General features: G+C 42.0%; 1 protein-coding gene across 9 annotated transcripts in view; it reads left to right on the forward strand.

Annotated features, from left to right (window-relative positions):
* TCF20 (transcription factor 20) overlaps positions 1-16,205 on the forward strand; it is a 132,006-nt gene that overhangs the window by 77,701 nt on the left and 38,100 nt on the right. For 8 of the 9 annotated variants that reach the window (XR_003927291.1, XM_030041543.2, XM_030041546.2 and 5 more), the window contains one exon: positions 9,385-15,015. Coding sequence is in view for 8 of the 9 variants with exons in the window: in XM_030041543.2 (XP_029897403.1) it covers positions 9,421-15,015 (5,595 nt within the window). In the remaining variant the exon portion in view is untranslated. Of the gene's footprint in view, positions 1-9,384; positions 15,016-16,205 lie in introns of those variants that run through there. The other variant, XM_030041547.2, reaches the window with a different exon arrangement.

Here is a 16,205-nt window from a genome sequence, read left to right on the forward strand (position 1 = left end):
TCTTGTTTGTTGGTTATGGTGGCCTGAGCTTATACCATATAATTTCAGACATTTAACTGAGGTGTATTAGAAGTTTAATCACTTTACATGCATAAAATTGACATGGAAAGAGACCTTCTGGAAGGCTTTCATTGACTCTATCAGGGAGCTGGTGAGAGTCAGCCATTTTAAGTGCTTTCGGCCAAGGCTCAATGATACAGGAATTTAAAAAAACCAGGAACTTAAGGAATTCTTAACTGTTTGCTCCAACGCTGCAGTATGCTGCCTCCTCTCTGTCATCTCTCTGTTGGTTATGGCAGTATAACTACAGTGGGGATGCATAATTAAATGGTTCAAGAAACTGATCCAATCTGAAAAATCCAAAGAAAACTTGCAGTGCTGGGGTGGGAATGAGAGTCTTGGGGATGGGAAGGTAGGAAGAGGAAGGAACTCCTTAAAATAGCACTGCCACTGAAGTAATCTTTTTGTTGAATCACTTAAATATATGAAGTTCTTTTGTATTAATCTGAACTGTTTCTCCTGTCTCCTTGTAACCATGGCTGTTGTCTTAGTCTCTCCCTGTTAGTCTCTCTTAGGAGACTACACTTAAATTGTAGGAATGGGTCTGCTTCAACTTTTGGCTTCAGCATGAGGCAGATGCTATGGAATCTAGGGGGTGGAGGAATGAATGAGCAAAGTGATGTTTAGAGGATATAGGTTGTAGGAGACAAGGAGAGATGTCGGGGAAGAAAAGTTGTTGGGTTTTTAGTGTGAAAATCTTAAAAATGCTTGGATTTTTTTTTTTTTTTTTTTTTTTTTAGGGAAGCTCAACCACTTCTTCCTTATGTTAGAGAAAAACCTTATTTTCCCCTAACATTTTATCAGTAAACATCATATGGCCTTGAATGCATTTTTTTCCCAAGTCTTCCATTGCAGGAGTATTTGCAGACCTTCCACACCCAAATTGCTCTTAAATCTGTGTCGCTTTAGGGGGAGGAAGTGCTAAATTGATAGGAAGAATGATAACCTTGGCTAGTGAAACTTGAAAGTGGTATAGTGCATAGCTAAATCTCTTGTGTTCTCTTAAAGGAACAAAAATTATCTGTAAGAATTTTGGAGGATGTAAATTGGAGTACTGCTTTTCTGCAATTGGACAGGAATTCTTTAATTTGTTAAAGTAGATCGAGGTTATATTTCTACCTGATTTTAATGTTATTGCATATAATGTAACTAGGTAATACTGTCCTCAACAATGGTTTTATCCTGATCAATGGATTTAATTCTTGTATACAGTGCATAACCTGTATTGTAGTAACACTTGCACATAACTGATAGAGATTTTGTGTTAATTTACTTTATTTGCCTTGAGGAGTTCCCGGGAGTCTTAGTTACAGGCTTGTTGCACCAGGCATTGTAAAACAGAATAAAAAGACTTAATTGTATAGACTACATTGAATAGAAAAGACAGACATGTATTACAGGTAATATTAAATATGACCCAAGTATTCATCTTAGCAACTTGTCATAATTTCAAGAGATAATGCATTTAAGACTTTAAAGGCAGGGGCTACTACTTGGTATGAACAAATTATAAAAGTTAATTAAAAATAATGTGGTAGATTTTTTTTTTTTTCTTAACTGCTGTATAGTTCTGAGTATCTTTGGTACTGGATTAATTTCTGCAATGAAAGTGGGAGCTTGGACGGATGGAACCTGGCAACCTTGCTCATACTTTTCTGCTTTCCTCTTGCAATTACTAATTGATTTCTCCTTTTCACTGTCTTCAGTTTTGTAACTGAAAGGTGAAGGTTTGGTGAGAGTCGTGATGCTTTTGCTGAATGTCCTGTCTTACATGTCTGATGAGGTGAAGAACAGATCGGAAGCTGTCCTTGAAATGGTTGCTCAGATTTTGCTGTATTGACGAAGCAGACATGATGTTTGACTGTTTGGAGGAATTAGAGATATAGACACAGGTGAATTTGCAGTAAGAGGCATATAATGAGTTGCCAAACTTTTCAGAGGATAGTGAATTGGGTTAGGATGTGCAATCAGCTGATCTGCAGCTTGGAGAAAAGAAATGAGGAGCTGAGGGTTCAGTATTATTTTCACTTTGATGGTGGGAAGGGTTGTTTGACTGTTGTGTGAAGATGAAGAGCCTTTTAAATATGAACTTCTGATTTCAAGTGCACTTCAGTAGCCATGCCACTTAAGCAGTTCCTGCTGTGTCCGTTTTGCTGGTACAAATGTTTGCGTAGTGATACAGTGAACGGATCTGTCAGTTCAGAAACGGCTTTTCTCCCTCACAGAAGTGTTTCTGAACTGTATCAGTTCCCTGATCTGGCTTGCTGCATTAATGGCTGTGTTAGCACTGTGGAAGAGGCTGGTCATCTTAAGCTAGTGCAGAGAGGACTGACCCTATATGTGAAACCAGAATTGTTGTTTTAATCTTTGACATAAAATGGAATCTGACTGATTTGCTTAGATTCTTATTAACATAGCGCTGTTAAAAATTTAGATGGATAACTTTCAGCAATCGGTTCGTGGATTTTTAAAAGTTATTTAAGTGCTTCTGTGCTTTCGATTGAGACCAAGAACCAATGACATAATAATAAAACCAGACATATAAAATGAGATGAAATTCTGCTGAACTTTGATCATTAGTTATATTTCTAGAAATGCATGTTCTCTTAGCACCACAACTTTAATACCAGCTTACAACAAAATTTTGTTCTTGTCAAACTTACTTCATGTTTAAGAGTATGAATTTAACAGTACACTTCCCTCAAAGTGCAGAGCTAAACTGGAGATGGTATTTTAGTTCTGTTCACGTAGTGAGTAAGAAAGACTTGCAGATGCAAAAAATCTGGTTGGGTATTTTTAATATGGTGTTAGCTAAATGTTCTTTGAAAAAAAATATAGAAAAAATATTTCGGGGGTGGGGAAAGAAATCAACAGTCAAATAATAGCCACATGCAAAATTCATTATTTGTTGTTGTTGTTTGTTCACACGATGCCTTTTATTATAGCAGTTGTATACTCTGAATATGTCTGTTCACATCTTCCCTGTGAGATAGGAAGATGCAATGACTCAGGCTTAGTAAAATTTTCTGTGGCCACTTAGGGAAATACATGAAATAAGAAGTGAATGTAGATCTTACCTAGCACAGTAATCCCCAGAGCATTCTCCTCTCTCAACTGACAAAGCTCTGTGTGTTTCACTGTGTTCCTTCTGCCGCATTCATCTGTTCTTCACCCATTGTGAGAAACGTTTCCTTAATTGTTTGTACTTAAGCTCATACATACTGACTTTCTGAAAAGCTGCACAGACATTTTGATAAAGCAGGCATAGTGTATCTGTGAGATAATGGAAGCTAGTTACAATCCACTTGGCCAAGCTTTATTTAGCTCATCTGAGGAATCTTTTGATGAAGTTTTTCATTGGGCAGGACAAAATTCAGGTTTTTTGACAAGACCGGTATTAGCATTGATTTGCAAGACATTGCTAATATGTATTAGTATTAGACACTTAAGCATGTTTAACAAATACATATGGGTGTTTTTAGGACAGGTTGTGATTTTTTTTTTTTTTTTTTGAATGTAAAATTCTGTTTATTAGGAACATAGTATTCTGGTTTTAACTTCAATTTTTATATACTTTCCAAGATGCTTTAGCTACTTCAGTTTATCTACTTCAACAGGTTCTGGCACTCTCAGTGAAAATTGTATACTGTGGTGTAGTAAGGCTTCTTTGATAGAATTAATTACAATAGCTTCGTGAGAGCCAGATTTGACTGCAGTTTTCTCTAAAAATGCAGTGGTGAGTAAGACAATAGCAGAGTTTCCCATGTCTTAGATAATTCTGTTTATTTCTGGTATGCAAAAGTAACTTTTAATGGAGCAGGATCTGAAACAGCTTTATAGAAAGGTACGAAGAGGATCTGTCTGAAGTTCAGGGTAACCACAACTTCTAGAAAGAAGTGAGCAGTATTACTGCTTGGACAAACTGGTGATGTTAAGTGCAGGCTGTCTCGGTTTACTTCCATATCACATCTAAAGTTGAAAACTAAAACTGGTTTCCCTTTTATTTTAAAAAGGCATCAAATGTAGAAGTAGTAAGTTAGATATGTTACTTTGTTAAATGCAGTCTTAGGTTTGATCCTTAAGTTCATCTACTTGTGGCATAGCTGATTTGCCTTCTCTTAAAAGCAGCAGAGTGGGTAATGTTCCTCCCAAACTGAAACAAGATCAGTTTATTCCCAGCCATTGCTCGGATGTGCAAGTAATAACTGTGTACCTGCAGAAATGAGGGTTAGCAACTTGGCCTTGACAATGGAAATGATACTCAGTACATGGAAATCTTTTTTTCCTATATTTCAGGCTTAATTTGGATCCTGGGGATTGTTTACTTACAAATTATGCCACTGAGTTGCTCGTACTCAAGTTCCGGCTTGGTGGGTTTTTTTTGGTTGTGGGTGTGCTCTGCTACTTTAAGAAGATAAGTGAGGAAGGACAAAAACAGTAATTTTTGTGTTTTGTGTGGGTTGTGACTAGAAATGGCTATGGAGATGTATGTATATCTCTGTTATTTGCACAGCATTTAGCAAATAAGTCTGTTTTAATCAGAAGCCTGGACACTCTATAAAAACCCCACTTGTTCCTGTACATTTTTTGACTATGAAAAATGGTATCTTACTGTTTGTCACCTGCCTGTAACTACATTTTCTCTCCTGATAAGCATGCTAGGAAGTGAGAGGTCTTTGACAGATCACTGAAAATATATTACATTTGACTGCTGCCTGAGACTTTTCTGCACAGATGGGTCACAGTAGTCAACCCAAATCTAAAGAAAATTTAACGAAGCAGAAAGACCTCACTTGCGTCCTACAGAATTAAGTGAACTGGTTTCATTTGCTCCTTTATAGGCTTATCATTAAGAATTAAGCATATCCCCACAGTATTTTGTTTATCTCGCTTGTTTTGAGCTGTCTGTCTGTAGTGATGCACTACTATGCTGGCATCAGTGTTACATGGGAAGATCTGGACAGCTGTCCTGTATTTGTCCAATCTTTGATAATCGGGACAAAGAAGTTTTAAAGATTCATATGGATTTAAAAAACCTAGCACGGTATGTTGCAGAAGATCATTTCACGCAGTAATCTTGGTGTGGGAGTAGTGATGAACCCTGTTAATCAGCAGTGGTTGGGGTCAGTCTCATATACATGCAGGAACCGTTGAAAGATGCTTACATGCTGTTGACTACCATTTGATAATCTTGCTCACAGTAGGATCACAATGCAGTAGCTCCATATTTTGAGGAACTCCTATGTTAACAAAGTTCTACAAGGCTGTTTCAGACGATTAAACAAGAGACAAAATTGCATTGTAGATGTGCTTAAAAATAAGTTCATGTGGAGAAGACAAGTTGAAAGACTGCCTGAAATAACTTCAGATGTTTCACAAATAAGTCTGAGATAAGGATAAGAGGACCTACTGCATCTCTCAGTTTGTGACTTATGTGCAGTGATTTTGTAAGTGAGGCTGTTTCTTTATCAGCCACACAAGCTTGTAATATGCTTCCTTTGTTCCTACCAGCTTGAAGGCAAATTTTGATTACTGGGCTATTGGGGAGGAAACAAATGTGCTGGAGCAGAGTGAAACTGCTTGGCCTAGTGGATGTAGTCTGTAATCTCTAGATGGATATGCTTAGATGGCTCTACAGCTACAGGCTATAAATATTCAAAGAGAATCATGAAGCTTTATTGAGAGAGCTGGATGCACATGTAGTGAGAGTGTAGGTGTGACACTGGAGTAGTGAAAGCTGTGCCAGAATCTTACCTTCCTTTTGAATAAATGTGGAAGGCTTTGGATGTTTTTGTTGTGTGTGTTGGAAAATACTGTAAATGTGTGTAATTTGTGGCTGTTAATGCAGCACTTTTTTGGAGGTGGGACTTTACCCCTTCTGCTAGGGATGGGATTATGGATGTATACCACCATTTTGGAGTTTTAATGTGACTGTGTTGTAGTCTGTAGTTGGCAGCTGGTGTATTGTCCTCTTGAGTTCCTGCATGTGGAGCAGTATGTGCCAGCTGAAAATGTTTTCTTTAAAGGCTTCTAGTAAAAATTTAATCAAATAAATATATTTTTCCTGTGGATCTAGGTAGACTTTGAAGGCCTCATCTGTCAATGTATTTTATTAACAAGGCTTGCCCATGGAATTATTCTTGGTGGTTTTGCTGAGAACATAGCACTTAGATCTAAGCACTTTGCAACGCTCTTATTATTAAGAAAGATTATTACAGTAGTAATTGTAATAGTCCTGTATTTAGAGTACATTAATGGCAGGAAATGTGCTATATGTCTTAAGTTATCAGTGATGTAATGGATTGAAGCACCTCCTATCTTTTCTTACTCCTGTTATTAATGAAATGCTTTCTTTTTTTTTTGGCTGCTACTCTACTGGTTGTGTTACTCAAGTTAAGCTCCTTGTGAGTTAATCAAAGCAAGTGTTATTCTGTAGGAGACATGAAAACAGAAAGCTTTTGCTTAGGGCACCAGTAATTTAAGTTCTCCTGATGAAAACTTTTTATTTATTTGTTAGTGTAAAATCCAAGATTAAAAAAATTAATAAATTGAAGGAGAAAAACATGTTCTCCCTGTTTTGAATTAGCATATGTATCTTCTGGACTAAATAAATATTATGTGATTGCATAAGATCATGGAGGGTAGGAATTTGTGCCTCAGGTTGATCTTTACTGGATCTGTGTTCCTAAAGGTATTTTACGGCATCTTGTGCTGTTGCTGTTCCGTTATGTAATTAAAATGATTCTTTTTTTAATAGTGAGGAAGTCTTAAGAACGTTTCCTAGCATTGTTAATGTATGTTAGCAGTTTTCAAGCCTTTGTTAGTATTATTATAGAAGGATGAATATCATCAGTGATTAAAGTTTTTGTATGATGTAATACAAAAGAGGCTTCCTGAGACCTTGTTCAGACTATGCAAAGTAAGCTTTATTAAAAGTCATATATAAAAATTAGGCTGAGATTCTGTGAGAGACTGAGCCTGTGATGAGGATGAAAGTGTTGCTTTCATGAGAAGAGGACACAAAGCATGTGACTGCCAGGGTGTGCATGCAGTCTCCATAGCACATGAATGCTGCTGATTGCAGAGCGCCAAACTACTTATCTAGAGAAGCTGCTTTTTAACATCTGCCAGTTACAGTAGATGTTCTCTTCTTACCTTTAGTTTGATAACTTCCTTCTGTTGCTATGTATGGTTTTTTCCCTGCTTTTTTTTGTCCCATTTTTCACCTTAACAGCAAGTCATACAAAAGGGGAGAAAGAAGCTTGCATTAGGTATCGCAGTTTTGAAGGCAGGAGCTTTAAACTGATGAAACATCAAAGGGAATAATTTGGGAAGAAGGAGGGGTTTATCCATAAGAAGTCCAAACTGGACAGATTGGCACAGTGTGGCATTCATAAAAGTGTTATTCATGTGATATATGTAGTCTTTAAAATGCTAAAAAAGTGGAAGTTCAGCAGAACAGCAGATCTCTCTTACAGTATGACACCTAAAATGTTAGAGTGTAGGATTAAAACAGCAGTAAAGTTGACTTCCTAGACGGGGAGAGACAGAATTGGAAGTATTAACAATTTGAAAGTTCCCTTCTGATTCTAGTAAATGTTTTGTAATATTCTTGTGGACATCAAGCTGCATGAACCAAGGCTACAACACAAAGATGCCTTTGAGTTAGCAGAGAGGGATTGTGGAGACATGCATTGCAGTGGGTGTTTTTTTTGTGTGTTCTGTAGCCTGCATGCACAAACAGATAGTAGAAACCCAAATATAAGCAGGGTATCTTTCTGAAAGACCCTAATGGTAGAGTTAGAGCCTTCTGCATATAACATACATATTAGTAAAAAAAAATAATCTTGAGAGGCAGATGGGAAAAGAGCATGATGCCAGACATTGCCTGCATCTCCTCATTTGTATGCCTGTTTTCTTGGGACTCTGGTGATCTTCTACAAAACTTTCAAGTGCAAAACTAGACTTCAGTTCTGAATGGGTTCAGTTGAATGTGGCAAGCACGAAACAAGGCTAAATGAGAAAACATAATGCAGGCAGTTCTTCTAGGAAGTCTCCAATATGAGGAGTCAGGGTTCTGTTTCCTGGAAAAGTGTGAGCATTGTGTTACCATTTATTTAAAGGAAGAAGTCTCTTCAGGTGGCTTTATCCAGTTTGTTTTCACGAAGAGAAAACCACAAGGTGGTCCAGAAATGAAAGGCTTTTGTAATCTGTTTATCGATTTTATTTATTTATTTAAGTATTTTTTTAAAAGGACAATGTATATGTATATACGCATTCATTACCACACTTAATGTGTCTTGTGATGTGTCAGGCTTTTACAGAGGGACTAGCTAGGGTCCCCAAACAATTTTGCAGCTGTGGTCCAATCCTTGAGGATGAGTCATGAATCTACACACTGAATAATAATAGATTGAAGTATGTAAGAGAGCCTTCCTGAAGTGCATTTACTTAGGAGTTGATCATATAAATGTAGATGATCATACATGGTATTCAAAAATATATATTCTGGGTGACAAATGTTTTCAGTCAAGCTTCATTCAAAGTAATATAAAAGTCCTAAGGGAGCAAGTTGTAGACCCTTTTGCTCAAATAAAGTGGACTTGTTCTGACTTTCCATCCTTTAAAACAAAGCAGGTAGGGGAAAAAAAATACCATGTGTTGTCTTACTGGGTTGGTTTTCACCTAAAAGTGTCATTGGAGTTGTCAGGAACAAAGCATGGAGCAGATGTCTTTGAGCATCCCTGTGCCAGTTCTTTCACAGGTTCCTGTAGATCCTTTTCATTGGAGTATCTTGGTTTGAGCTTTGGTCAATTGTCTTGAGTGTTTTCTAATGGAGATCTTTCCCAGTGTGAAACATGGGCCTTGGATTATCATTCCTACAGTAGATCCAAGTGTGGTTTGAGAGGGTTGCAGGGTTCTTGCTGTTGCATCTTTAAACATGGTAGCAAAATATTTGATTACTCCCAGTAATAGCCATAGATAATAGCTGGAGGGTGAGGATTGTTTTGCAAAATACTGTTGGAAGTTTGTTTCTTCAGGGACACATCAACAGGGGAAATGTTAATGCTGAAAATACACTCCAGCTGGTAGTAGGCTACTGACTTGTATTTTCTTGAATGTGAGTGATTCCTTTTACTTGCAGTACTTAAAAGGCTGGAAAGTTGCAAGGAGAGGGAATACAGATTGATGTACCAGAAAGTAGGAGACAAATACTAGATTTTAATTGCTACTAAAACAGTGAAATTGAGCAGCGGTATTGGTGTGACTGGGAGATGTGGATGTTATACCTTTTCTTTCCTCTTTCTTTCTCTCCCCATTTAGGAGGGCTTTCGAGCTGCCGCTCTGCTGCTGAACAGCATGCAGTCCTTTCGGGAGCAAAGTAGTTACCACGGAAACCAGCAGAGCTACCCGCAGGAAGTGCACAGTTCATCCCGACTGGAAGAGTTCAGCCCCCGCCAGCAGGCCCAGATGTTCCAGAGCTTTGGAGGAGGTGCTGGCAGTGGACGTCGTGGAGCAGCAGGAGCCTCTACAGCAATGCCTGGTGAGAGCTCTGGCCATCAGAGCTACCAAGGTTTCAGAAAAGAAGCAGGAGAGTTTTACTATATGGCTGCCAACAAAGATCCAGTGGCGTCAGGAGGGCAGCAGCCACCTCAGCGCAGGCCTTCTGGACCAGTACAGAGCTATGGGCCCCCTCAAGGGAGTAGCTTTGGGAGTCAGTATGGGAGTGAGGGACATGTGGGCCAGTTTCAAACACAGCACTCAACCCTTGGGGGTGTATCCCACTATCAACAGGATTATACTGGTCCTTTTTCTCCAGGGAGTGCCCAGTATCAGCAGCAGGCTTCTAGCCAGCAGCAGCAGGTGCAGCAGCTGAGACAGCAGATCTATCAATCTCATCAGCCTTTACCCCAGGCTTCCAGCCAGTCTGCTTCTAGCACCTCACACTTGCAGCCAATGCAGCGTCCATCCACCCTGCCTTCCTCTGCTTCTGGGTACCAGTTACGAGTGGGTCAGTTCAGCCAACACTATCAGCCACCTTCGTCATCCTCCTCCTCCTCTTTTCCTTCCCCGCAGCGTTTTGGCCAGTCAGGACAAAATTACGATGGAAGCTACAGCGTGAATTCTGGGTCGCAGTATGAAGGGCATGCTGTGGGTTCCAATGCACAGGCATATGGGACCCAGTCAAACTACAGCTTTCAGACTCAACCGATGAAAAGTTTTGAGCAGTCTAAGCTGCCCCAAAGCGGGCAGCAGGGGCAGCAGCAACAGCACCCACCTCAGCATGTAATGCAGTATTCAAATGCTGCCACCAAGCTCTCTCTTCAAAGTCAAGTGGGACAGTACAGCCAGACTGAAGTTCCTGTAAGGTCACCGATGCAGTTCCACCAAAACTTCAGTCCAATCTCTAATCCATCTCCTGCTGCATCTGTGGTTCAGTCTCCAAGCTGCAGCTCTACCCCTTCTCCACTCATGCCAGGTGGAGAAAATCTCCAGTGTGGGCAAGGCAACATGTCCATGGGTTCTAGAAACCGAATCCTGCAGATGATGCCTCAGCTTAGTCCTACACCCTCTATGATGCCAAGCCCCAATGCTCATGCAGGGGGATTCAAGGGGTTTGGGCTGGAAGGACTGCAGGAAAAAAGGCTCACAGATCCAGGGCTGAGCAGCCTGAGTGCTCTAAGTTCTCAAGTAGCCAATCTGCCCAACACAGTCCAGCACATGTTGCTCTCGGATGCCTTGGCACCTCAGAAAAAAAGTTCCAAAAGGTCATCCTCTTCAAAGAAGGCCGACAGCTGCACCAACTCAGAAGGCTCCTCTCAGGCAGAGGAGCAACTCAAGTCTCCCCTGGCAGAGTCCCTTGATGGTGGCTGTTCCAGTAGTTCAGAGGATCATGGGGAAAGGGTAAGACAGCTGAGTGGCCAGAGCACCAGCTCAGACACCACTTACAAAGGGGGTAACTTAGAGAGATCCAACTCCTCACCAGCACAAGGCTCTCAGAATGAGCCATCAAAACTCAGCAGCAGCCCTGCAGCTAGGGAAGATGTGGCCTCCCCTGATGGGAAGGAAGCTGTGGTGGCTGTGGAAAATGCCCCAAAAGTGAATGAAAAGGCAGTTGGGGTTATTGTTTCTCGGGAAGCCATGACAGGAAGAGTAGAAAAGTCAGGTGGACAAGATAAACCTACACAAGATGATGCTTCCACAGCCACTCAGGCACCAGCTAGTGCTAGTGGAGCAAAAGAAGCTGGGCATGCAGGGACGCAGCCAGAAACTCAAGGAGGAGGTAAAGGGAGCAAAAGTGGAGATAACACTAACCATAATGGAGAGGGGAACAGCCAGCCTGGTCATGCAGTTGTTGGGCCAAATTTTCCTGCAAGAACAGAACCTTCCAAATCTCCTGGCAGTTTAAGATACAGTTACAAGGATAATATAGCAGCTGGTATACAGAGAAATATTGGTGGCTTTCCACAGTATCCTTCTGGTCAAGAAAAAGGGGATTTTCCAGGGCACAGTGAGCGCAAAGGCAGGAATGAGAAGTTTCCTAGCCTCCTACAGGAGGTCTTACAGGGGTACCACCACCATCCAGACAGAAGGTATTCTAGGAATGCACAGGAGCATTCTGGGATGGCTGGGAGTTTGGAGGGAGCCATGAGGCCCAATATCTTAATTAGTCAAACAAATGAATTGACCAACAGAGGCCTCTTAAATAAAAGCATGGGGTCTCTCCTGGAAGGCCCTCACTGGGGTCCCTGGGACAGGAAGTCTAGCAGCACAGCTCCTGACATGAAGCAGATAAATCTAGCTGATTACCCTATTGCTAGAAAGTTTGATGTGGAGTCTCAGTCTTCTGCCCATGAAGGGGGAGCGCTCTCAGAGAGGAGATCAGTGATCTGTGACATATCTCCATTAAGGCAACTTGTCAGAGATCCTGGCCCTCACCCAATGGGGCACATGGGTCCTGAGGCCAGAAGTGGAAGGAGTGAACGTCTTGCCCCTGGCTTGAGCCAGTCAGTAATACTCCCTGGTGGTTTAGTATCCATGGAAACAAAGATGAAAGCTCACAGTGGGCAAATAAAAGAAGAAGATTTTGAACAGTCGAAGAGCTCAGCTAGTCTCAATAATAAAAAAACAGGAGACCACTGTCATCCTGCTGGCATCAAGCATGAATCTTTCCGAGGCAACGCTAGCCCTGGAGCTGCAGTCTCCGATGCTGCTCCAGACTACATTCCCCAGCAGGACAGCAGATCGATGCAGATGAGACGAGCACCTGGCAGAACTGGAAGCAGCAGGGGTAAATCACCTTCTCAATTTCAGGATCTTGCTGATAAGCTGAAAATGTCACCAGGCAGAAGCAGAGGCCCAGGGACAGATCTGCATCACATGAACCCACACATGACACTATCTGAAAGAGTTAACAGGGGTTCCTTGCATTCTGCTTATCCTCAGAATTCAGAAGGCCCATCTTTGGCTTCAGCATATCACACTAATGCTAGGCCTCATGCTTTCAGTGACCCTAACCAGAGTTTAAATTCCCAGTATCATTACAAGAGACAGATATACCAGCAACAGCAAGAAGAATACAAAGATTGGGCAAGCAGCGCGGCTCAAGGTGTGATTGCTGCAGCTCAGCACAGGCAGGAGGGAGCAAGGAAGAGCCCAAGACAACAGCAGTTTCTGGAAAGAGTAAGGAGTCCCTTAAAAAATGACAAGGATGGAATGATGTACCTTCAAGGTAGCTCTTATCACGATACTGGAAGCCAGGAAGCTGGGCGCTGTGTTATGGGGAGTGACAGTACTCAGAGCAAATGCACCGAACTGAAACACGGCAACCAGAAGTTGCAGCATCACGAATCTGGATGGGACCTGTCTCGGCAAACTTCTCCTGCCAAAAGCAGTGGCCCTCTCGGAGCAGCCAACCAAAAAAGATTTTGCCCTCAAGAAAGCGATGGGCATCGACGAGAGGAATCTACAGATTTGCCCAAGCCTAGTAATGCCATGCTCAGGCTCCCTGGCCAGGAAGACCAGTCTCCTCAAAATCCATTAATTATGAGGAGGAGAGTCCGTTCTTTCATCTCGCCTATCCCTACCAAAAGACAGCCACAGGATATGAAGAACAGTGGCAGTGAAGATAAAGGGCGACAGATGACTTCAGCAAAAGAAGGAGCTGATAAAACCTACAACTCCTATGCCCATTCATCTCAAAGCCAAGATGTTGGCAAGTCAGTTGCAAAGGGAGATTCCTTCAAGGACCTGCCAAGTCCTGACAATAGGAATTGCCCTGCTGTTTCCCTCACAAGCCCGGCTAAGACCAAAATATTGCCCCCCAGAAAGGGGCGAGGATTAAAACTGGAAGCTATTGTTCAAAAAATTACATCTCCCAATATTAGGAGAAGTGTTTCTACCAACAGTGCTGAAACTGGTGCAGATACCGTCACTCTTGATGACATCCTGTCTCTTAAGAGTGGACCTGAAGGAGGAAATGTGGCTGGACATGGACCAGAGACTGAAAAGAGAAAAGCAGAGATGTCAGATCAAGTGGGGACAGCAAGCCAGGATACAACTGGTGAAATAACTCTTCCAAGATCTTCAGAAGAGTGGCAAAGCAGTGAGGATGATAAAACCAAGAAAGAGGTCCCTGAAACTGCCAGTGTTGGTAAAGAAGGAGCAGGATCCAGTGCAGCACCACTACCTTCTCAGAAGTCAGGTGGTCAGGGAAGGTCTGACGGATCTGTAAGCGGAGCTGGAACTCTGACCTTTTCCGACTCAAAAACAATTTCCCCTTCTAGTGTGTTTACTTCTGAACCAAATCCAAAGTCTGAGGAAAAAGATGGAGATGTGACAAACATTTCACCCAAGCCAGATGGTTTCCCTCCAAAGGGATATTTTCCCTCTGGAAAGAAAAAGGGGAGGCCAATTGGGAGCGTGAACAAGCAGAAGAAGCAGCAGCAGCAACAGCAGCAACTGCCACCACCACCGCCACCCCCACCAGTACCTTCCCAGTCTTCAGAAGGGGTAGGTGGTGGTGAGCCAAAGCCGAAGAGGCAAAGGAGGGAGAGGCGAAAACCTGCAGCACAGCCACGGAAGCGGAAGCCTAGACGGGCTGCTCCGATTGTGGAGCCTCAAGAACCAGAGATCAAGCTTAAATATGCTACCCAGCCTGTAGATAAAACTGACTCCAAGAATAAGTCCTTTTTCCCTTATATTCATGTGGTAAACAAGTGTGAATTAGGCGCTGTGTGCACAATCATTAATGCGGAGGAAGAGGAGCAGAACAAATTGGTGAGGGGTCGGAAAGGACAAAGGTCTTCAACACCCCCTCCTAGCAATGCGGAGAGCAAAGTGCTGCCCACCTCAACTTTCATGCTGCAGGGCCCTGTAGTAACAGAGTCTTCTGTCTTAGGGCATCTGGTTTGCTGCCTGTGTGGCAAATGGGCCAGCTATCGTAACATGGGTGACCTCTTTGGTCCTTTCTACCCCCAGGATTATGCAGCTACCTTGCCCAAGAACCCGCCTCCAAAGAGGGCCACAGAAATGCAGAGCAAGGTCAAGGTACGACACAAAAGTGCTTCTAATGGTTCCAAGACGGATACAGAAGAGGAGGAGGAACAGCAACAACAGAAGGAACAAAGAAGCCTAGCTGCTCATCCCCGCTTTAAGAGGCGGCACCGCTCTGAGGACTGTAGTGGAGCCTCTAGGTCACTTTCAAGGGGAGCTTCTTGTAAAAAAGCAACCACTGATGGTGGCAGTGGTGGTGAAAAGACTCCTTTGGACTCAAAACCCTCTATGCCCACTTCAGAAGGTGGCACTGAGCTGGAGTTACAAATTCCTGAACTACCTCTTGACAGCAATGAATTTTGGGTCCATGAGGGTTGTATTCTCTGGGCCAATGGGATCTACCTGGTCTGTGGCAGGCTCTATGGGCTGCAGGAAGCTGTGGAGATTGCAAGAGAGATGGTGAGTACCTAACCTTGCTATACAAAATGATTTGTTTTCATTTGCAATATATATACCATTTGGAATACCATTTTTCCTTGTTCCTCTCTCATGTCTTAAGCGATCATCTTTCATCTTAAGTAAATCTCTAGTGATGTCCTTTTGATGACCTCGTTTAGATCTCTGCCACACCTGATCAGACAGATTTTTCAGGCATCCAAAAGCTGGATGCTCATTACTTACTAAAAGTTCTGGATGTCCAAAGGCTTTCTCATGACTACAATGATCTTTTTTCTCCTTATTCTATCCTGTTAGATATTTAATATTCTCTAGAGCTCTTCTCGGAGTCATACAGTGAAAAGACAAGTGGCAGCAGAGACAAATTGCAACAAAGAAAATTCCAGTTAAATATTAGGCAAAAAAATTTCAGGGAGGGTGGTGAAACATTGGATTGAGGGAGGGGGAATGACAGAGAAGCTGTAGAATATCTGTTCTTGGAGATGCACAAATGTGACAGGGCAAGGCCTTAAGCAACCCACTTTACCTCTGAAGTTGGATCTAGCTTCAAAGTTGGCTCTGCTTTCAGCAGGGGTCCCTTCCAACCTAAGTTATTCTGTGACTGTAATACCTATTACACAACTGTAGGAGAATTTGCAGTGCTTACAAAAGAAGATGGATAGAGTAGAATCACACAGAGGTCTGTAAGCTTTAAGTGAAACGTGAGTGGGTTTAGTATTGATGAATTCAATACGAATTATACCACAAATCATACTGATAATTGACTTTCTCCAAAGTGCGAGTATACAAGTGAGAAGAAATACGTAGAATTAAAGCAGGGACAGAGGGAGAACTATTTACAACCACCTGGTTGTGGACGGAGACAGCTGCTATTCTTGATTTTCTTAGACAGAAGCCAACACTAAAACCGCAGTATGATGCTTTCTTTGCCATCATCAGTATGCTGCATCCCTTTATTTATGGTTACCTTTTGCATTATGCCTTCTGTCCTGGGCCAGACCATGGAAGAAGAGGCACTAGACTACTTTTTCCTGTTGCCTTCAGATTATTGCTTTTCTAAACAGTGTGGGGATCCAGTTTTTATCTTCTCTTTGCTCTGTATTGTTACATAGAACATGCTCGTTTCGTCCCCATGAGCTTTTCTCTTCAGGTTTGATTCCTGGCTTGTTCTGCATTTTCACTCACTGTTCTTT

Source organism: Aquila chrysaetos, chromosome 17 (genome assembly GCF_900496995.4).
Source record: "Aquila chrysaetos chrysaetos chromosome 17, bAquChr1.4, whole genome shotgun sequence".
NCBI lineage: Eukaryota > Metazoa > Chordata > Aves > Accipitriformes > Accipitridae > Aquila > Aquila chrysaetos.